Source organism: Pogoniulus pusillus, chromosome 2 (genome assembly GCF_015220805.1).
Source record: "Pogoniulus pusillus isolate bPogPus1 chromosome 2, bPogPus1.pri, whole genome shotgun sequence".
Taxonomy (NCBI): domain Eukaryota; kingdom Metazoa; phylum Chordata; class Aves; order Piciformes; family Lybiidae; genus Pogoniulus; species Pogoniulus pusillus.
This window is the reverse complement of record NC_087265.1, coordinates 26,534,574-26,558,190: the sequence shown is the minus strand read 5'-3', so window position 1 is coordinate 26,558,190 and position 23,617 is coordinate 26,534,574. Positions and strand designations below refer to the sequence as shown.

General features: G+C 47.5%; 1 protein-coding gene across 1 annotated transcript in view; it reads left to right on the top strand.

The window, feature by feature from the left end:
- Positions 1–22,951, top strand: part of PLCL1 (phospholipase C like 1 (inactive)) — a 224,073-nt gene extending 201,122 nt beyond the window's left edge. Inside the window, 1 exon segment of the mRNA XM_064158489.1 lies at positions 21,250–22,951. Coding sequence (XP_064014559.1) covers positions 21,250–21,432 — 183 coding nt within the window. The 3' untranslated portion in view covers positions 21,433–22,951.
- The last annotated feature ends 666 nt before the right edge of the window (positions 22,952–23,617 follow it).

Sequence of the window (23,617 nt, the reverse complement as noted above, 5' to 3'; positions counted from 1 at the left end):
AATGCTGTAAAAGAACTGAAAACCAGCCCATACGATGCTGTGCATCAGCTGCTTTGCTCTGGATGAGGTGAATGAATGGCACAACACTGCCAGGGCAGAAGCCTCTTTGTGTGCTCGAGGTCGTTGGAGACAATGACATCATGTGGCAGCTTGCGTGAGGTGCCTGTGAGCAATGGCAAATTTTATGTTGTGCTCATGCCTGTGAGGTGATTAATAATCTTTTCCTGGGCTGGTGAAGCCAAGGCATATTTAATTAATGTATTTCTTTATAAAGCCTCCCTGCAGTAGGTGAGCTTTGAATACAAAGAGGGGCTGCAATAAGAAACTGCTGCTGGCAAAATCATTAAATAGTTACAGAGCGTGAGATTAAAATGTACTTTATAAAACTCCCAACTGTGGACATTCTTCACATTTAAAAGTGCCCTCAGGTATTTTTAAGAAGAACCTAATGAGAATGAATCAAAATTAGGCCTTTTTTGTTCCTTAGCTGATGTAAACTTAATTACACATTAGTAATACCCACCAGAAGGACAAACTGTTTGCCAGAGCAGGCAAATGTTAGTAAGAACAAGGATGTTATAGCTGCGTGACAGTCAACTTTGACATCTACCCACATGTCTTATCTTCTTATCTGGTCCCATGAGCCTCTCAGGCTGACAATGACACTGAAGAGGTACAATATCAGTACACTAGATAGAAGAATCCTGTTCTGACAGGAGACAGTTAAGGAGTGGTTATGATACCAAATTTAGTCTCACTTTCACTTGTATTTCAGTACACTGCCAGCTCTGTGCCTCTGCTTTACTTCCTGTGTGTGATTAAGTGCCAGTTAAATGCAACGACGGCAAATGTTTTGTTTGTCACCTGATGGGGAGTGCTAGGAACCATTTGTTTCGTCCTGGTGAGCATGCACAACCCCTGCCCTTAGCTTGGCCAACCCTCCCTTTTGTATCAGAGTTCACAATTCCTGTTTGTTAGATGCTGGCCTGTTTCTAAAATGGGTGACTGTTAATTTCACCAAGCGAAGGGGTTCTCCTGCTGTTCCCTGGGTGCTGATGTTCCTCCCACCACCCCCTCACAAGGTCAGCTCTTCACTGGCACATATGGCTGATCAGAGAGGGGGAGTGCCAGGCTGTGGAAGGCAGAAACTGAGAAGCCTGTTTAGGGCAGTTCTGGACTTGAGCTAATTAGAGCTGAGACATAATCGCTTGCACTCAGTGGTGCTGTAGAGCGTGAGAAGGTTTTCACTCACGTACACCAATGTGTGCACAGGTGACGTGTGTACAGCGGCAGCTTGGCTCTGTTCCAGGCCAGCTTGGCTGCTGCCCCTTCTGGGGCCCCTCTGCCTGCTCCATCTGCCTCTCCTGCAGGATCTTGTCCCCAGAATTTTCCAGCAACTAAAGCATCAACCACATGCTCCAGGAGTTTTTTGAGAAAATCTTGTAGCCTGCAAAACTGCTCTCCTTGCTCAGGCAAAACTGCCATGGACAAAGTGATCCACCTGAGGCCCAGGAACCCAGTGAGAAAGAAGGGGGGTGCAAGAAGGCTGCAGAGGGACTGTTTACAAAGGCCTGAAGTGAGAGTGATTTGCCATTGGAATGGGCTGCCCAGGGAGGTGGTGGAGGCACCGTCCCTGGAGGTGTTCAAGAAAAGACTGGAGGAGGCACTTAGTGCCATGGTCTAGTTGACTGGCTAGGGCTGGGTGCTAGGTTGGACTGGATGATCTTGGAGGTCTCTTCCAACCTGGTTGGTTCTATGATTCTAAGAGCAGATTTAGATTGGATATTAGGAACAAGTTCTCCACCATGAGGGTGGTGGAAGACTGCAACAGGTTGCCCAGAGAAGTGGTTGAGGCCCCATCCCTGGAGATATTCAAGGTGAGGCTTAACAAGGCTCTGGGTGATCTGATCTAGTTGAGGATGTCCCTGCTCCCTGCAGGGATGTTGGGCTAGATGACCTATAGAGGTCCCCTCCAACCAGGCAATTTTAAGATTCTATGAAAGCTGAGCAAAGTTTAAACAAGTTTATGATGGTTTGGATTTGTTGGTGTCATGTGGACAGGTTTTGTCTGTTTGCAGGTGTATTTAGATGGGCTATCCGTGGTGGATTAGCAGATGCAAAAGTGTGGAGACAATGCCACCAGACACTTGCCTGCACATGGATGGTAAATATGTATGTAGTTAATACATCAGCATACTGACTTATTTATAGACAAAAGGTAGGAAGACAAAGAGACATTTACTGAAAGGGAAAGCACACAAATGTTTCAATCTTGTCTCTGCTCAGAAATGCATTCATGACTTTTTAAATCTTTTTTGGTGTCCATGATAAGATTTCTCCTCTGTTGCCCTGTGTGTGTTGTGTCATACTAAGTTCTTCTCCCCCTCTGCCCTGATGAGGCTGCATCTGGAGTATCGTGTCCAGTTCTGGAGCCCTCAGTTCAGAAAGGACCTCAGGGAACTTCTTGAGAGAGTCCAATGTGGAGCCACAAAAACGATTAAGGGATTGGAACATCTTGATTAAGGGAATGGAACATCTTCTTTCTGAGGAGAGCCTGAGGGAGCTGGGGGCTCTTTAGTTTGGAGAGGAGGAGCCTGAGGGTTGACCTCAATAATGTTTATAAAAATGTAAAGGGTGAGTGCCAGGAGGATGGAGCCAGCCTCTGCTGGGTGATTCCCAACAGGACAAGGGGCAGTAGGTGGAAGTTGAGGCATAGGAAGTTTTGTGAGGGATTCTATGATTCTATGATTCATGATTCTATGATTCTATGAACTATTTTTTTCCCTGTGAGGGTGACAGAAGACTGGAACAGGAGCAGGGGGGTTGGACTGGATGATCTTTCAAGGTCTCTTCCAGCCCTTGACCTTTTATGATTCTGTGACTCCAACTACTAGTGCATGCTACAAGACATCAAGTGGTTAAATTTTGAGAGATCATTCCAGCACCTGCCTGTGAGTGTAGCTGCTAATTATCCTGCATTTAAATTAATGCTGATTAGGTTGATAAAGAGAGAGGTTGCTGACTGCAGAAGGGATACAATTATTAAATTGCTAATACAGTTCATTCTTTGGGGCAGAAATCCACAGCTTTCTTAGGTAGTTGTGATTAGTTAGCTCTGATGTAAGTGGGTTTATGCAGCAAAACTGTGCATAGATAGCACATTTGGAGGATGATGACCAGAGATGACCTGTTTCTGTGTCACAGTCATTTGTGACAGTCAGCCTGCAGTTGCTTGGGAAACCTGCAGCATCCAGACCTCTCCCTTGGGTAGAAGAGCCCAAAATGTGGACTTTGAGGCCACTTGGAAAGATAAAAGCCAGATTTCTGAAAGATTTACATACAGACTTCACCTAAACTGAGCTGAATTCAGCATCACTCTGAGGTATCAGTTTTCTTTAGGATTAAGAGCAATGTTTGGAATGGTGATTGTTACTCTAAGGCACTTTATGCATGATGTCAGCATATGGAGTTGCTGCTCACCTGTAAAGAACTAGGTCCACTCTCAGCCTTAATTCAAGCATTATTATAGTGCGCCCTGGGAGTATTAGTTTAATGCATGTTTTATTCTCAAATTCATCTTGTAAGTAAGGTTTATTTGGGTCTTCCAGTCCCATTTTTCAGATTGAGTCACAGAATCATCTCACAATTAGGTGAGCTTCACTCTTTGGCATGCTGCAGAATGGTCAGCAGAGCAGTGACTGAATCTTGGGGACTGTTGACAGAATGAAGCTCTCAAATGAATTGGAGAGAAAACAAAATTATACTTGAAAAGAGAGATACAGAAAGAAATTACAAAGCAGATACAACATCCATGCAAGGCGACCCCCTTGAATTTCCCCCCAACATAAAATTCAGTCTATAATGCCCAGTGGGCCAATCCTTCCCCCACCATGCCTCTGCCATCCATAGGCCTAAACACAAGCCTCTGAAGGCACCAAAACCAGGCCTACTCCTTGCATGTTTGTCTTGGCTCCCACCCAGCACAGGGCTGAAGGAGGAGGAAAGGAGAACAAGGTGGGCTCACTGTGAGTTTATAAAGAGATAGCAGAGTTATGGGATTGAATAACAATTTTCTAGTCCCTAGAGGACTTTTAACCCTATAGTTCCCAACCTGGGATAGGGACATTTGATGTAATCAAGTATAACAGTATCAAGTCACTTAATTACTGCCAAAGGATTCTCATGGCAGTTTCCACTACCATCTTAAGCAAGAGCATGGTGAGTTCATGAGATGCTGTAAAGCTGCTGCGTGCCATGGACCATACATTTTTTCCCCTGTAGGTGTCGGTTAGGCTTTCCCCTCCCCCCCAAAAAAGTGCTCGTATTTGACATCCCTCTTTTTCCCAGCATAAGCACATTGGTGCTCAGTTTGTGAGACTGCAAAAATAGGTGAAATACAAGCAACAAATTCTGGAGATTTGCTGTCATCTTGTGACAATGATAGTCCAACAAGAGCAGCAGGCAGGAGTGGTTTGTGTGGCATGGAGACTTCGTGCTGGCTTTGAGATGCAGGATTCATTGTATAATTCTATGTCTGCTTGTCTCCAGACCTCCCCAGATAAATGTTTTGAACGTGATTACCCTAAATGCTTTTTCAGTCCAGAGAGGTTCAGTGTCTCTGCTGCTGTCCAGTCCCCATGTTGTTTGCATTTTCCTTGCTGATGCAGTCCAAAGTTGTGTTTATGACTTCCAAACCTCTGCACGCCCTGTGCCCTGGCTACCTTTGAGCTGTCTTACTCTGACACAGGCTCAGCTACAGCTGAGATTGACTGAGCCCATCAGTCTGTGATGAAGGGGTGGATTTTCCAAGCACATGAGAGATGTAGAGCAGCTCTGACTGTTCCCGGAGTAACTAGATCAGGTTGGTTTGTTCCGTATGAACTGAGGGCAGGAAAGAAACCAACTGGCTTTATGAGAGCACTAAAGGAAAGTGAAAAGGGTCAGCAAGGCCAGCGTCTGTTCACTGCTGTGAATCTCAGCTTGCTTAGCTTGCTGCAGTTTATGTAAATGTAGAGGGAATGGTAGGGAAGGAGCTGGGTTTAGTTTGTTTGTTTGGAGCTCATTGAGAGGGCAAAGCCTGTGCTGCTGGCCCTTAGTGCCATAGCTCTCCTCTGTGGGGAGTTGTTTCCACTTTTTTTCAGAGATAAGGGTATCTGAGTCCTTTAAGTGCATTGAGTTACAAGATAAGGAGGTAATAGTGTGTGATTCACATGGAAAGCTGTTCTGATCAGTGTGTTTTATAAACCAAGAGGACCAAACCATGTCATTAGGTAAGCAGATCCTTCTTATCATCATAGCATAGAAGGTCAGGGGCTGGAAGAGACCATGAAAGATCATGTTTGCCCTCCTTCAATTCCCAGGCATCTCTGCTGTCCGCTGTGACTTACCAAAGATGATGGAGAGTGGTCTGGCAATGACCTCCACAAGCTCCTTCAGCACTCACAGGTGCATGCCATCAGGACACACTTATGGATGTTCAGTTTACTTAACTGTTCCTTAACCCAGTCCTCATCAACCAAGGAAGCCTCCTCCTCAACCTTGTCTTCCTCCGTGGCCTCAGGGGTGTAGGGCTCCTGGGTATAGACAGAGACAAAGAAGGCATTCAGCAACTCTGCCTTATCCGCATCCTCCGTCACCAAGGCACCCATCCCATTCAGCAGTGGGCCTGTATTGCCTCCAGTGTTGGTTCTGCTGCAGTATGTTTGAAGAAGCCCTTTCTGTTGTCTTTGGCCTGCCTTGCAAGATTGAATTCCAAGGAGGCCTTAGTCTTCCTAGTAGCCTCCCTACATCCTCTGGCAACCATCTTATACTCCTCCCAGGTGGCCAGTTCCTCCTTCCACGATCTGTGGACTTTCTTCTTCCACTTGATTTTGTTCAGCAGCTCCCTACTTAACCATGCAGGTCTCCCAACTCCCCTTCTTGATTTCCTACTCACTGGAATGCTCTGATCCTGAGCTTGGAAGTATTTCTTGAATATTAACCAACTGTCATGGGCCCCTTTGCCCTGTAGTGCTCTGTCCCATGCTACTTCCCCTAGTAATTGCTTGAAGAGGCCAAAGTTTGCCCTGCTGAAATCCAGAGTTGTGATCCTGCTAGGTATTCTGTTCCTTCCACTCAGGATCCTGAATTCAACTATCTCATAATTGCTGCAGCCAAGGCTGCCCTCAACCTTTGCTGCTTCAACCAGAAGCACTAGCAGAGTGCTGTTTCCAGCTGGTTCAGCTGGCAAAGGGCTCCTTAAGCTATCCCTACACTGCTCACAGCACCAGCTTTTGCCTTTCTTTCAAAGGCAGGAATTGGAGCTCTTGAAAAGACACATGGTCTCACTGGGTTTTGCCAGTTGAATCTAATGATGGAAAGTTCTCAGGTTGCTTCAGCAGTGTGTTTCAGGATAGAAGGAGTGTAATCCCAGTCTGCGGGGTACTAGTTAACCACCTGGAATACACTGTTCCTCTTGGCTGTTAGCCATGCTGCCGAGCATTGCTCTGGGGGTGATGTCATGAGCAGCCTCAAACAAGTACAGCACTGCCTCTTTGGGTCCCTCAGTGCTCCCTGCCAGCTTGTGAAGCCCTCATGCAGTTTCAACCATGACCTTTGTATTCCTGACCAAGGAAAATTTGAAGACATGAACTGAATTTAGAGCAAATGTAATATGTATATGAAGGCCAATCTTAGGTCTGCAAATACCACATGGTGGCAACAAGGGAAAGGGAGAACAAGAGTCTACAGAGTTCACAGGTCTTGCTCTTTCATGATGCTGTGTGTTTCTGAAGAGATGGCTTAGGGCACAGAGTGCCAGGATGGCTTGACATGGCCTGTCCTGTATGAGTCAGTTATTCCTGCAGTTTTGTCCAGTAATGTCACAGCAGGAATGTTTCACTGATTGGCAAAAAGTGATTGTCCAGACATTTGGATCAGGCAGAGCTGCTGCTTAACTATCCAGGCACATGCTCCTGCACATTCTCCTACCTGCAGTGCTGCTGCTTGTGATGAGCAGTGCTCACTTCCCACCTCCTGGACTCTGTGCAACCAAGCCCCATGAATAGTTTCTGTTCCTTCAGAGAGCAGCCAGCATTTCCTGACATTTCTCCAGCTTTTAACAGCTGTTTGGGTGCAGAGCAAATAGGACTGGAAGGGCCTGTGAAAGGCTGTGTTGTAGTTGCTTCTGCTACCCCAAGGCAAGATCATCATGAGCATTTAACTGCTGAGAATGTAAGCCCTGATCAAATGCTTGGCATGGAAGGTGCTTGGTATGAGGCTCTGGTGTTCACCATGGTGACACCCAGTGTCTGGGGGACCCAGACACCTAAAGGCATTTGTGGAAAGAGCTGCTGGCCAGAAAGCCTGAGTAGAAATGTAGATCTTTGCCATGCTTCACATTTCCTTCTTCCTTCAGTGCCAGCACTCTGCTCTTGCAACTATTTCACAACAGTGGGTTCAAGGACAAGCCCCTCTTGCAATCTCTGTGGGACCCACATGTAGGACAGACCAAAAATGGAGGGTCACCAGAAAGTAGGTTCATCCAGAAAGTAAGTGCCTTCCTTTGCTGTAGACCTCTGGGGGTTTTGATGAGGAACACAATGATGACAGGACAGGGGGCAGGACACTGATCCAAAGTTATGCATTTCAGACACATTTTTCCCAGTGGGGTGGATGTGTTTGTGGGTGAACACACATAGGTGGTGAGACAGGCCTTCAGACAGATGTGTGGAACAGCAGTAACTTTGTGACAAAAAGAACAGCGTAGACAAGTGAAAGATGGCATGGAAAGCCTTGTGTAATATCTTGTCTTTGCCCCTTTGCCTTGCATTTGACTAAAACAAGCCAGAGAGAGGTGGCAAGCAGCCTTGTGGCATGCCTTGTATTCTGACAAATTGCCAAAAGCCCTGGGTCTGGTGCCAGGCTGCTGGCTCTGCATGCAGGGTAGCGGTGTTGGTGGGAGACTGGACCAGGAGCAGGCAGGGCCACTGTGCTTGGCATCCCTGTGCCAAAGCCGTTTTGGCAGCAGGGGCTTTGAGCCTGGCAGAGGGTTGGCATGCTGAGACGCTGCGTGTAGCAAAACCGTTTCTGGCTTTGCTTCACAAAGGGAGGCTTGTCAAGATGTTTAAATAGTGCTAGTCTGCCAAAATAGAAGTCTGACTCCTTGTGTAGGCTGGCAGCTGTCCTGCCTCAGGTACCCCTCTGTGCCTCACTTAGTCTTTTGTCTTTTCTCCCCAGCCTTAAATTCCCCTTCCCTCTACATCAGCCCAGTTGTGTGTATCATCCAAGTCATGCTAAAGCAGCAGGATAGCCACCATTCCTTTGTCTCATCTGTGTGCTCAGTTCTCCCCTTCAGCTGCCTCTCATGGCTCCAGAGCTGTCTCTGCAGGTGATGTGGTTCACATGAGTTTATCTCACTGTATTTCTGCTGACTTCACCCTGGGATAGCTGTGTGGGATCCAGTGCTGAGCCCATCACAGCCTAAGCTCTGGTTCCACTGGTGGGACAGACCCCATCATAGCCTAAGGCTGCAGCCACATTGCAGTCACCATTGTTCTCTACCAACCTAGCAGGGATTTTGGCACCTGGGTGCAAAGGCTAACTTCTCTTGAAGGGTTCTGGATCATCTGGTCCAAAGAAATGCAACTGGAAAAGTAATTAATAGCACTCAGACGCTGGTGTGTGGATGCAGAGAGAGTTTGTTCTCCACATGCTGCTTTGAGCAGTAACAAGATCACTGCCTCTGAGGGAGTTATTTGAAGGATCAACAAGTAGGAGCTTAGATTCCTTGATGATGCTCATCTTTTGAGGAAAATGAGCTACTCCTACACATGTTTTTGAGCTGAATTGGAGGGCCTGGAGAACAAGAGCTGCTGAGGGAACTGTAGTTGTTTAGTCTGGAGAAGGGAAGGCTCAAGAGAGATCTCACTGCTCTCTACAACTACCTAAAAGGAGGTTTGAGTAAGGTGGGAGGAAGTCTTTTCTCCACAGTAATAAATAATAGGACAAGAGAAAATGGCATTAAGTTGCACTAGGGGAGGTTTAGTTGCATGTTAGGAAACATTTATTTACTCAAAGGGTGGTCAGGCATTGGAGCAGGCTGCCCAGAGAGGTGGTGGAGTCCCCATCCCTGAAGGTGTTCAAGAAATGTGTGGCCATTGCACTTCAGGACTTGGTTTAATGGCCATGGCAGTGTTAGTTTGGTGTTTGTATTTGGTGATCTTAGAGGTCTTTTCCAAGTGACACAATCTAAGATGTGTAGTACTAGCAGTGGGGGCAGAAAGATGGCTGAATGGAGTAATGTCTATAGATGACTCTCTGCTCTGTGAAAACCTGTGTCAGTGTCATCTCCCATTCTTTGGAGGAGGAGACAGTCAAGGCAGGAACTGCAAGTGGCATAGAATCTCCAGCACCTTCTGCCACCCATCCCCTCCCTGGCAGTGGTGACATTTTTATCTGAGACATGGATATCAAAGAGTGTGCTGGAGTTAATTAACACACCCTGGAATACATAGAAGTTGGGAATCTTGTTTGTGCCAATCTGACAACATGACCTCATTTGGAGGAATTAAAAGGGCTGTAATCAAAGTGTAAGATCAGCAGAAATCCACACATTTCATGCTTTTATCTGTCACTGGCTGTTCTAACAAAGAAAGGAAAGGAGCAGCTGCCTCTGTGAGATGTTAAGGATTGCATTATATCCTAAGCCACCAGCTCTGCCATCACAGCCCAAGCAGTGTGCTGGAGAAGGAGGGAGCCCTTCCTCCAGGTCTTCCCTGGCCCATGGGGTGGCACTGGGCTTCCGCCCCAGCTCTAGAGCTTGTGGTCCTGCCCCAACACCTGGCACCAGTGAGGGACTTGGAGAGGCCTTGTCATAGAATTACTTAGGTTGGAGAAGACCTTAAGATCATAGAGTCCAACCATTAACCCTGCTCTGTCAAGTCCACCACTAAACCATATCCAGAAACACCACAACTACACTGCTTTTAAACACCTTTAGGGATGGGGGAATCACAGAAACAGGTTGAAAAGAGTCTCAGGATCACCAAGTCCAGCCACAACCCCACTCTACAAGGTTCATCCCAAACCATATCCCCAGGCACCACATCCAAACAACTTTTAGACACATACAGGGTCGGTGACTCCACCACCTCCCTGGGCAGCCCATTCCAATGCCTGAACACTCTTGCTGGGAAATTTATTTTCCTAATATCCAGTCTAAACCTCCCTAGTTGCAGCTTGAGGCCATTCCCTCTTGTTCTATCATTACTTACCTGTCAGAAGAAACCACCTCCCTGGGCAAGCTGTTGCAATGCCTGACAATCCTCTCAGTTAATTTTTTTTTTCCTAATGTCCAGCCTAAGTCTCCCCTGGTTTATCTTGAGGCCATTCCCTCTTCTTCTGTCACTAATTTCTTTCTTTCCTAGCTTGGAGGTATCACACATTGCCTCACCTGGATACTTATTCATGATATTGAAACCTTCAGTGGTCTTTTTCTTTGCTTTGTTCTGTTCACTGTTGGTGTTTCAGGATGGTCAATTAAGCAGGTGGTAGTGTTGAAAGCTGAGTTGGATGGCACCATGGTCTAGTAAGATGTGTCCTTTGTAATGGTAGGGGGGTTGGAACTGGATGACCTTCCAGTCCAAACCATTCTGTGGTTGTTTGATTTGGGGATAAAATCTAAGACAAAAGAAGTGCTGTTTGGTTTTGGGCCACAGATAGAAGAGGTTGGCATTGTTTGTGTCAGGCTGTGTACAGAAGAGAGCAGACTGAGAAGATGCAACAGACTTGGAGAAATGAGTGAAAAAGGCAGATATTTTTCTGTCCAGCATTGGTGTTATGGATCAGACACAGGTCCTTTATTGGCAGGAGGAGCCTTACTGGTATGCTGTGATTGCTTTCAGTTGACAGAGCAGGGAATGGGAGTGTGGAGAGGGTCCCAGCTATTCCCAAGTGAATTGCTCGAGGGGTGCTTTGCTTGGGTGTTTTGTTAACTGCAGAACTTACCTTCTCCTGCAGCTGGTCCTTTTGCCCAGGAACATGAAATGCAAGAGAATTCTGTGCTTTCTAAGCCTTCTTTTTTTTTGAGAGGAGGAAGGGTCAGCTCTCAGGATGTTACTACAATTACCAGATGGTGCTGCCACACACGGGGAGTTTGGAATTTGTGGTCAAAGGAGGACTAAGAAACAATGCCTGAGTGCAGATGTTTTCATTTCCATCTTATGGCTGTGTATCTAAAATAAAGAATGCTGTGGTTTCTTCAATGATGTGGGGTTTTCTCAGGCTCTGTACCCCTAGACTCTCAGCCAACCCTTTGCTTTCAGACCTAGCAGCAGAAAAGAGGCAGGTTCATTGCATGTAGGGGTGGACAGTGAGAATCCATACCTGCATGCCTGTGCTTGCAAGCTGGCTGCTGGAGACACTGGAGCAGCTGAACTGCTCAGCACATGAGTAACATCGAATTAGAGGCATTGTTTCTGAAAGCAGGTTCCTGCTGCAGCCAGTGGTCACAGTCATTGCTTTGGACAGCCTGCTCTAAGGTAATTTAATGTAAGCACCCAAATGAAAGAGAAGCAAGAGATGTTTTTAAAAAAACTAAAGCAAAAGCCCCCACTTTTCATACCTAAAACGCCTCCTGCAATGAACCTTAGCCACACAGTACAGTTGATTGGCAAAAGCCCAAAGATTTCAGCTGGTGTGAGGATCAATAGGGAGCAATGCAGTGTTATTCAGGTGAAGGGTTGACACTAATTCCTTCCCAGGCTTTGGTCTGGGGGCAGTGGGGTTTAGGAGGGCACTTGACTGCATTTCAAACAGCAAGCTGGCCACGTATGTCCTCTGCCCTTATTTCATTAGGCAAATCCTGTAGGAGAATTCCAAAGACAGACCCTCTTTCTGAAGTTGCCATGGCTGCACGAGGCAGTGCTGCACTCATGCTGGCAAAGGCCAGTAGCAGAAGATTTCCTAAGTATTTGCTGCTTTGCTAATTGTGTGACTGGTTTTGAGGCTCTCTTTGTATGAGGAAGGTGTTTTGTTCCTTTCCGCCTCCCAGGCTGCCCTCAAGGTCTGCTTGTGTCCAGGATTTGGAAGTATACAAGTGGTGAGCTTGTAATGAACCAGGGAGCTTTGCCCAGCATGGTGCTGAGGGGGATGTCTCTATCTCCAGCAGAACCATTTGTTGTCTCCAGGACAGCTGGACTCCTGAAGTGGTGGATGGAGTCAGGGACCAGTACAGTCCCCCTCTAATCCATGAGGAAGCAGTAAGGGATCTGCTAAGTCACTTGAATCCTCACAAGTCCATGGGACCAGATGGGATCCACCCTAGGGTGCTGAGAGAGCTGGCAGCTGAGCTGGCCAAGCCACTCTCCATCATTTATCAGCAGTCCTGGCTCACTGGAGAGGTCCCTGAAGACTGGAAGCTGGCCAATGTGATTCCCATACACAAGAAGGGTCGTAAGGAGGAGCCAGAAAACTACAGACCTGTGAGCCTGACCCCAGTGCCAGGCAAGGTCATGGAACAGGTCATCTTGGGTGCCATCACAAAGCACCTACAGGATAGCCAAGGGATCAGGCCCAGCCAGCATGGGTTTAGGAAGGGCAGGTCCTGCCTCACCAACCTGATCTCCTTTTATGATCAGGTTACCTGCCTGGTGAATGTGGGGAAGGCTGTGGATGTAGTCTACCTGGACTTCAGCAAAGCCTTTGACACTGTCTGCCACAAGAAGCTCCTAGCCAAGCTGGCAGCTCATGGTTTGGACAGATTCACTCTGTGCTGGATCAGGAACTGGCTGGATGGCAGAGCTCAGAGAGTGGTGGTGAATGGTGCCACATCCAGTTGGCAGCTGTCACTAGTGGTGTTCCCCAAGGATCAGTGCTGGGCCCAGTCCTGTTCAATATCTTTATTGATGATCTGGACGAGGGCATTGAGTCCAGCATCAGTAAGTTTGCAGATGACACCAAGCTAGGAGCAGGTGTTGATCTGTTGGAAGGTAGGAGAGCCCTGCAGAGGGACCTGGACAGGCTGGATGGGTGGGCAGAGGCCAATGGGATGAGATTTAACAAGGCCAAGTGCAGGGTTCTGCACTTTGGCCACAATAACCCCAAGCAGTGCTATAGGCTGGGGACTGAGTGGCTGGAGAGCAGCCAGGAGGAAAGGGACCTGGGGGTACTGATAGATAGTAAGCTGAAGATGAGCCAGCAGTGTGCCCAGGTGGCCAAGAGAGCCAATGGCATCCTGGCCTGCATCAGGAACAGTGTGGCCAGTAGGACAAGGGAGGTTATTCTGCTCCTGTACTCAGCACTGGTCAGGCCACAGCTTGAGTACTGTGTCCAGTTCTGGGCCCCTCAATTCAAGAAAGATGTTGAGGTGCTGGAACATGTCCAGAGAAGGGCAACGAAGCTGGTGAGGGGCCTGGAACACAAATCCTATGAGGAGAGGTTGAGGGAGCTGGGGGTGTTTAGCCTGGAGAAGAGGAGGCTCAGGGGTGATCTTATTACTGTCTACAACTACCTGAAGGGGCATTGTAGCCAGGTGGGGGTTGGCCTCTTCTCCCAGGTAACCAGCAATAGAACAAGGGGACACAGTCTCAAGTTGTGCCAGGGTAGGTATAGGCTGGATGTTAGGAAGAAGTTCTTCACAGAGAGAGTGATTTCCCATTGGAATGGGCTGCCCAGGGAGGTGGTGGAGGCACCGTCCCTGGGGGTCTTCAAGAAAAGACTGGATGAGGCACTCAGTGCCATGGTCTAGTTGACTGGCTAGGGCTGGGTGATAGGTTGGACTCGATGATCTTGGAGGTCTCTTCCAACCTGGTTGATTCTATGATTCTATGATTCTATTTTAACTGCACCTTTTCAGCAGCTGGAAAAGAAGGTAAAAAATGCCACAAGTGTTCTTGAAGTCAGGGCTAGACCTGCAGAAGCAGACAGCATTCCCAATACCCAGCCACTCACGTCACTGCTTCATGCACATTGCTGCTTGGCTGTGCAAGGAACTGCCTCCTGGAAAACCCGGGGAACACTTGGGTGGATCCCTGGTCTGTCAGACCCAAAGGGCAGACAAAATCAGGTTAAAAATTTTGGGATTTGTGTGGGACAGCCTCTTCTGCAGCTGGTAGATTGGTTTAGATTGGGAGTTTAAACATTAGCAGTGGAAATCATGGAACTGGTTTTCAAGTAACCTGCCTAGGGTTTAAAGCAAATTGGCAAGTAATATTTGGCCCCTTCTTTTCCTGTCAGTTAACTCATTTCTGCAGTCCTTTGTCTTTCAGTGTGCAAGAAGTGGTTCTATGTGTTGTGTGCAATGGTCATGGACTGGAATGTTTCATGCCACTAGGTGCATGATTGTCATAGTAAAGCAAAGCTCCTGGCAAACTGTACAGTAATGATCAAAAAAGTAGAGTTTTAAAGTCTGTGCCGACACGGAAATAACTCTCTGGCTTTTTGGAGTACTCTGCTCTGAAATGTGGGTGGATCATAATCAAATTCCCATCAATTGTTCCCAGGTTTAACTCTGAAGGAGGCATAGGAAAAGATCTGCGTTTTGTTACAAGCTTAACAATGCAGTCTCATCATTTCATTAATGATTTCCTCAGGATTAGATTTCCAAAGCCATATGCAACCGTTTAATTGAGTGCCTCCTTATTAGTATTAAACACCATTTAAGTCCCGCTCTGGTGGCACTTGGAAAATGCCCCTTTGTGGTCCACAAGTCTCATTACCTTGACCCATGTTTCTTGTGAAACGTGGAGTGACCCAATTCACTGCTTTATTTGGCTGGGTCTGGCTTTTTAAGCCAGCCTCTGGAGATTTACTTTGTAATTAAATAATACTTTGAGAGCTTGCTTCTTTGAGAAAAAGTTAAAACCCAGCAGTAATGTGCTGGGGGTGATGTGGCATGGGTGGTGAGACTGATGTTGTTTGGTGTCTGTTTACTCAGCCCACTATGAGATGTGCTGTAAGAGAACGTGCCCAGAGATAAGCTGCCGTCTCCTGTAGCAAGCAGCTGATCGCAACCAGTCCCTGCTTCAGGGGGACAGCCCTGGAACAGGCTGCCCAGAGAGGTTGTGGAGCCTCCTTTTCTGGAGAGATTTTACACACACCTGGATGTGTTCCTGTGTGACCTGCCCTAGAGTGATTCTACTGTGGCAAGGCTGGGCTGGGCTTGATGATCTCTGGAGGTCCCTTCCAACCCCTAACATTCTTCAATCCTTGAAAAAAAAACAGATTCTTTGTGCTGGGAAGGCCATGCTGCTCCCCATGGCATTTTCCACTTCACAGAATCCCAGTACAGTGGATTTGGAAGGGACCTCTGGGGACCTCTAGTCTAGCGGGTTGCCCAGGACCATAATGTCCAGGCAGGTTTGCAATCTCTCCAGAGAGGGAGACTCCATAACCTCTCTGGGCAGCCTGCTCCAGGGCTCTGGCACCCTCACAGTGAATTTTTCTTCCTGATGTTTAGGTGCAAACTCCTGTGTTCTTCACCAGTACTAGAGCAAGGTGCTGGGGCAACTTGTCATTGCACTTCTTTTCTGCACGGGCAAGATGTTCATCAGAGAACATCTCCTTCAAGATCTATCAGCATTAACAGTACAAAGTTCATTAGTCCATTAACATACATCATCTAGGATCCAACATGAATGGGGAAGGAATTCTTTACTGTGAAGCTGGTGAGGCACTGGCACTGGTTGCCCAAAGTGGTTGTTGATGTCTCATCAGGGGACACTGTCTCAAGCTGCGCCAGGGAAGGTTTGGGCTGGATGTTAGCAAGAAGTTCTTCACAGAAAGAGTGTTTGGAATGGGCTGCTGGGGGAGGTGTGGGAGTCCCCATCCTTAGAGGTGTTTAAAAAGAGACTGGATGTGGCACTTGGTGCTGTGGTTTAGTTGATTAGATGGTGTTGGGTGATAGGTTGGACTTTTCCAACCTGATTGATTCTGTGATTCTGTGATCCCTGAAAACATTATAGGCCGAGTTGGTTGAGGCTCTGAGAAACCTGGTGGAAGATGTCCCCACATGGCAGTGGCATTGGAACTAGAAGATTTTTAAGGTCCCTTTGAACTCAAACCCTTCAATGATTGTTGAATATGATGAGCTGGCATCTTGACTCATGGCACCTTAGGAGCTTGACTGGGAAAAAAGAGAACTAACAGAAAATGGCATCCAGAATTCCTCCCATCTGCGGCCAGTGCCAGTGTGTGCTTAACACCACTGAAAGCCTTTTGTGGGCTGTCACCCAGAATGAGCAGCATTTAAGCTGTGTCAGATTATCCCTGTTTTCTAAGCAGTGTTAACCTGTCAAAGTAGAGGTTTCTAATCTCAGTTGTGTGGTGAGCTGCATGCTCTGCCGTGCTGGTAGTTTATGCACAGCTGCAGTGAGGTGTGTGAAACATGATGCTTAAGAGTCTAGTGCAGAGCCACAAAGATGGTTAAGGGCATGGAACATCTCTCTTAGGAGAAGAGCCTGAGGGAGCTGGGGCTCCTCAGCTTGGAGGAGACTGAGACATGACCTCATTCGTGTTTATAAATAGGCAAATGGTGAGTACCAGTAGGATGGAGCTAGGCTCCTCTTGGTGATGCCCAACAGGACAAGGGGCAATGGGTGGAAGCTGAGGCATAGGAAGTTCCATGTAAACATGAGGAGGAATTTTTTTCCCTGTGAGGGTGACAGAACACTGGAACAGGCTGCCCAGGGGGTTGTGGAGTCTCCCTCTCTGGAGATATTGAAGACTCATCTGGATGCATTCCAGTGTGATCTGGTATAGGTGATCCTGCTCTGACAGGGGGCTTGGACTGGATGATCTTTGTAGGTCCCTTCCAGCCCCAGACATTCTGTGATTCTGTTAATGTTCCCAAACTCCCTACAGAAACAAGCCCCTTGGTCAGTTTTCCAGGGAGAACACTTGATTCATCTCTTCTGGTTTAATTTAGCATCCTGCAAGGGCTGAGTTGAGCCTTTCTCCCAAGTATTTATTTTCAGGAAGGCAAATGGTATCAGTAGCAGAAGGGAGAGAGATGGATAGATGCTGAAGTGTACCATCATGAGCTCTCTTTGTCTGGAGGAGATGCTTTGTCTGTAAGGGCAAAGAGGATTGTTCTGCGTGCAGTGACGATCATGGTGACTGATTTATTATGGCTGTTGCAGTGCGACCATGCATTTAAGGTTCACTCCAGCTTCTATCCAGTATTTAGTTCATTAAGGTGTTGACACAATTCTGCTGGCGTTTTTCTTGGGTGGCTTATGCTCACAGGCAGTTTTTCAAAGCAGACAGATGGGTTTTCAAACAGAGCATGCCCACAGATTTCTTTTTTTTTTAATGGTGTCTTGAGAATTATGACAGCTCTGTCAGAGGGGGATGGTTTGTCGTTAATTTGCTTGTGACAGATGATTCAAAATCATTTTTTGCCTGCTCAAATAAACCAGCTGTTCAGAAACAAAAAACCCGAGGAAGCTAAGCCACAGATCAGTTAGGCTGTACATGAATGGAACTGCGCTATTTTGATGAGTCCATTACTGTTTTCAGATTGCTGTGAAATCAGAATGTCTTCAAAATATTGGAAGTATTCTCAGGAGGAGTGCTTTTCCTCCTTGGAACCCAGGGATGTGTTGTGCATTGCCTTGGATGGAATCTGTGATCTGAATTGCCTGGCTGCTGACATGTGAAATCAGAATATGCGTAAGGGAGGGCGGGTGGCTTAGCATCCTCACACACGGGCTGTGAAGTAACTTGGCTTCTGGGGATGTCAGGTACAAGTCTTGGCAGGGGGAATTAGGCTGTCATCCACCAGCAAGGACGTAGCGAATCCCAAGTAGCTTTCCTTAAGTGAGTGTCTCAGATAGTCCCTAGGCAAAGACACAGTCTGTGGGTCACACCAAGAAAGACTTCCATGATTTGCCCTCACTCTGAGAGAGGAGACACATCTCTGCCCATGGCAGGGGGATTTGAACTAAATCTTTATAGTCTCTTCCAATCCAAACCATTTATGATGACTCTGTAGGAAGAAGATGACATAGACTCAAGTGAAGCTCTTGTTGTGTCAGCTTGTGGAGCTGCATCTGTCTTGTGCTGCTGCATGACAGGACATTCGGACATAAGGAAGAACTTTGGACATTAGGAAGAAGTTCATTACAGTGAGAGTGTTGAAATACTGGAACACGTTGCCCAGAGAGGTGGTAGAGGCCCTATTCCTGGAGACATTTAAGGTCAAACTTGGTAAGACCCTGAGGTGCTTTTTCTAGTTATAGATGTTCCTGCACACTGCAGGGGGGGTTGGACAAGATGACCTTCAAGGGTCCCTTCCAACCCAGTATGGTTCATGCTCCTGCTGCCTAGGGACACATTTGCCATGCTGCAGCAAAGGACAGGCTTCTAGGAGTCTTTCCCAAGACACTTCAACTAAGAGGACAAGAACTGCTTCAGGGTGCTGGGCCTTTGTTCTCACCATTTTACCTCTCTGATGTATGGCTCGTCCAGCTTTTGGACATAGTTGTTCTTGGTGTTGTAAGGACATCCACTTGGAGCTGCTTCTTGTTCCAAGGAGACTTCTTTACTCTTGTACGTGAGTACATAGAACCAGAGTATGACTTAGGATGTTAAAGGTGCAAAGCACCATCACACTTATCTTTGTCTACTCTCTGGTGTAGCCTTTGGCATCTTCAGTCCCACGTGCATAAGGAGAAGCAGCAGACCCGCAGCAGCTAGGTCTGTTTCATCCTAAACCCAAGCTTTTTAAACCTGTGTTGCGTATTGAGGAACCTGCCACCCTCTGTTGACATGACCACGTCATTAGCAAGACTGCTGTTGGATCTGTTAGCTTCTGCTGCAGTGTGTTGTCCCTGTCAGTAGCAGACAGGGGTGTGCTGGGGGCTCCTGGGTTCCACCATAAGCTCAACCTCTGCTCTAAATTAGGCAGGATATCAGCAATTTGAAAGGCACTGTGGAGGTGCTCTCACTTTGTGTTTTTGAGCAGCCCCTTCTCACCGTGTCCCAGGCTGTCTGTGTATTCCCAAACTGCCAAGATGCAAATCCCTTCAGGAGAGCTTCCTCTCAGATAGCACAGAGCCACCCACACAGTCCCAGTGCTTGCCATTGTTCTTGCATTGAGCCAGTTCCCAGCATCTGAGTTGCCATTTGCATTGTTCAGCTGGGACAAATTCATCTCACCAGGGGGTGAGGCCATCGCCCTGCCATCCCTGGGTGACGTGCTTCCCCACGTGGTGTTTACCAGTGCAGAGGCACTTGCAAACCATCATTGTTTCTTGGCTGTGAACGTTGTTTTCAGGGACTTGCCGATGCAAGTCCAGTGCCAGACGTCGGCAAAAAGAGAGCTGTGGGATAAATCCTTCCTCTCAGCTCTGGGGAGTGGGGGAGCAGTAGGATGCTCCTGCTGCTGGAAGGTGCCCAGCTGTGACTCACCCAGCACATCTGGTTTGTTCTAGAAGCTGAAGGAGGGCTAGTGATCAATCGCTCCTCTGTTCTGCTGTTGTAATATCTGTTGTCTTCTCTTGAGACCCCACCAAGCCTGGGTAGGTCAGGCCAGGTAGGTCAGGCCAGGTGGCAGGGACGTGTTTGTGACATTTCAGTCAGCCAAGGTGTTCCTTCTGAATATCACAGTATCACAGTATCACAGTATCATCAGGGTTGGAAGAGACCTCACAGATCATCAAGTCCAACCCTTTACCACAATTCTCAAGGCTAGACCATGGCACCAAGTGCCACGTCCAACCTTGCCTTGAACAGCTCCAGGGACAGCGACTCCACCACCTCCCCGGGCAGCCCATTCCAGTGTCCAATGACTCTCTCAGTGAAGAACTTTCTCCTCACCTCGAGCCTAAATTTCTCCTGGCACAGCTTGAAGCTGTGTCCTCTCATTCTGGTGCTGGCCACCTGAGAGAAGAGAGCAACCTCCTCCTGGCCACAACCACCCCTCAGGTAGTTGTAGACAGCAATGAGGTCACCCCTGAGCCTCCTCCTCTCCAGGCTAAACAATCCCATCTCCATCAGCCTCTCCTCGTAGGGCTGTGCTCAAGGCCTCTCACCAGCCTCGTCGCCCTTCTCTGGACACGCTCAAGCATCTCAATGTCCCTCCTAAACTGGGGGGCCCAGAACTGAACACAGTACTCAAGGTGTGGTCTAACCAGTGCAGAGTACAGGAGCAGAATGACCTCCCTGCTCCTGCTGACCACACCATTCTTGATGCAGGCCAGGATGCCATTGGCTCTCTTGGCCACCTGGGCACACTGCTGGCTCATGTTCAGGCGGGTATCAATCAGTACCCCCATATGTGTGCAACCAGCTGCACTTGGGGTGGTGCTAGGAGAAGAGCAGCTCAGATTCCTAGTGAATGATGATTCTATGATTCTCTGAATACTGAATGTTGATAACCAGGTGCATCTCCTACCTTTTGTTTCTGTGCATCCTCTGGCAGCAGAACCTTGTCTCTTCACAGCACTTGGGATACCAATATTGCATAAATATTCATTCTGGCATTTCTGAACACAACTCCTTAATGCAAATTTCATGTAAGACATTTTTCCTGATGGTTACAAATCGGATTGACATCCTTTTAGTCACTTCACCTTTATGTGCTCTGGGAAGATACAGAAGCAGGCTTTTGCTCAGCAAGCCTCATTTGCATTTGTGTCCTTGAAGGTCCCAGACAGGGTGGTTCAGATGGATTCACTGTGGCACTATGGAACACGGTGTTTGTATGGACACATAGCTCAATCTGCTCCTGCTAGAGGAGGACCCCAGGCTGGGTACCAAACCCGGGGCAAGGAGGGGTGGATAACCAGTCTTACAACTGGGGACATGGCAGCCATTGCTATGTGGGACCTGATGCCAGGTTGCAAAGGTAGAGCAGTGGCATGGGGAGGAGGCACACCATGTGCCATCACTTCCCTTGCCAGGGAGGAGTCAATGCCTTCCTATGTGGCTTTGTAAGGCCGGCCAGGTCTGAATCACCTCCAAAGAGATGACATGGCATGACATGACATGGAAGTGGTGAGAGCCTAGACATGGGGAAAGCCTGCTTGCTCTGCCCACTGCACTGGCTGCTGCCTTCCTCAGGGAGCTGGGTGCTATTCTTCAGAAGGGGCTTCAGTCCCTTCTGTGGGAGCTGGTGTTGGGGGCAGAGCAGGGATTTGAGATAGGAGCTGGGGCTGTTCAGCAACAGCAGGTCATAGGGCAGATGTGAGTGCACGATTGCTGCTGTGGGTCCTGTGCAATGTGCGTGGTCCCTGACTCTCTCCTGCCTGTCTGTCGGTGTGTCCTCAGGGCCAAGGAGACCTCCTGAAGAATGCCAAGAACGAAGCCCTGGAGAACATGAAGCAGATCCAGCTGGCGTGCCTGTCGTGTGGACTGAGCAAGGCCGGAAGCGGGCAGGGGGATGCCAAGTCCAAACGGTGCCTGGAGGCGATACAGGAGAAGGACACTGGCGATGAGAGTGGACGGCTGTGAGGGGCAGAGGCAGAGCTGCCGCCTTGGGCACAGAATTCAATAACTCTATTTTTTTAAAGCATTTAACAATGCACACAGGAATGCCCTCTGCAGGGTGTTGGTAGTATTTGAGAGCCTCACAGTGTCAGTATTTTAATGCAGTTAATTTAAGTTAAACCCCGCTAGCGAGGTCGCTAACGGAGCCCAGCTGTCTGCCTGCGAGCGTGCCAGGCCTGCAGACGCCCTTCCGTGCATCACGTTAGCCATTTGCTAATTTATGCCTTTGTCATCTTTGAATAGGCCTCTTCATCCCGAAGATCAAAACAGAGCGCTCTTGTATCAGTTTTGTGCTTTGTTTTACTCTCCAGCTTTTATCATTTAACTATAGGTTGCACTTATGATGCTTAAACAACCAGAACACGACGACCAATGTCACCAACAGCTGATATTTGTGAGGGCAAAGGCAGTGGTTTGCTGCAGGGCCTGAGCATCACTTTTTTTAGATGAACAATTCAAATCAAGTAAATGAGAGATTAAGTGGTCAGTATTGCTGGGTAGCTAATGAGATTGGAGGTGTGTATTTCACTGATTCTTTAGCAAGCTGCTCTTCAGGCTGCACCCTGGTGGCACGCACTAACCTAAGAACTAGCTGATATATTTCATCCCAGTAAATCATTGCTACCTTGTGGATCTTCAGGATGGCGACAGTCGTTGCTGGTAGACATTAACCTGCATAGCAATGAGCAGAACTAGTCAGCTCTGTAACTAGGAGGAGAGCTGTGAGCATCCTTCTGTGGTCATAGGCTCTGAAAGTGAGCTTTGGGCTGGTCTGAACCACCCTGTGGCGCCAGTGGTAGAAGGAAGGTTTGACAGGCGTCACAGATTTTGAGCTTGACTGCCAGAGGTGTGAGGTCATAGCCTGCTCTCCACCTTCTGTTTAGGTGCTGAAGCCAGCTGAATGAAGCAAGCAGGATCTGGCCTATGCCTTAAGGATCATGCTGTGCTAGAAATGTGAAGCAAGGCTGCAGATGTAGTGTGGAGAAGCAGTCTGGGGAAAGCACAGGGTCACAGCAGTCTTGTGCAGCAATCACCAATCTTTAGGGTAGTTCTGAGAATTGGATGCCTCTGTGTGCCGCTGTAGAAGGGAAGCAGAGAGCGTTGCGAGGCCAAACGTCCTCCTCCCTCCCTGCCTCCGGCTGCTGTGTGCTCACAACACTCTTTCCAATCCTTTAAGTACTGTGCTTGAGTGTGGTATTTGTGTTCCCTTTAACAGGACTAAGTGTTTTATGGTTATATATATAAAAACCAAAAGGACTGTATTTATTTAAAGCATTGCTTTTATTTTGAAAAGCTACTTTTAAAATTAATTTGATTAACAAATATGCTAATTTTCTGAACATAACAAAAAAGTAATGGCTGAAAGTTTGACCTTTGGAGAATCTTATATAGCTACTGTGTTAAGTTATTTTTGACTTCTTAATAACACTATTATGTTCATGTTGCACATTACTGAGAAAGTAAAGCTATGAAACAGCTTTGACCCATGTGTTTTTAAAGTGATTTAATGCAGAAGGTGACCAGCAAGATGTGGATAAAGGTTACAGTGGGTAAGTTGCTTTGAAAGCAGGTTCTGCTCTGAGAGGAACTGTGTTACTGCAGAGGTGATACCTTGAGTGCCTTAAATATAATTAAAATTCAAGCAGAGCTTGCCATACTTGTTCAGATCCCACCCTAAATCCTCACTTTATCTCTCCGTTAGATTCCGAGCATGTATTCAGCCTTCAGTGAGGTCTGGAATTGGGTGTCTTTACTGTTTCAGGCAAGCTCATAAAGCCCAGGTGGATTTGCCTCTCCCAGGTCTTGAGGAGATGTGTTGTGTGAAGATTGGCACCGTGAGCTGTCACAGTTTGTGCACAGAGCCTGTTGCTGGGGGCAGGGAGTTTTTTTGTTAGTGGTTTTTGGTTTTATTTTTGGCTGATGCTTAAAAGTCCTAATTAACATCAAGTGAACACAAATGTCCACAGGAAAAATGTTTCTACCAGGCATCAAATTAAGGACAGATGAAAGTCTCCAGTGTGGAATCAGATGACAGCATTAATGAAGACGTAATGGCACCAGTTTTGATACTTCCCATTGTTTACAAGAACTGGATGTGAAAATTGACTTAAGTATAGGAAAGGGCCTTAGGCCTGACAGGCACTCCTGT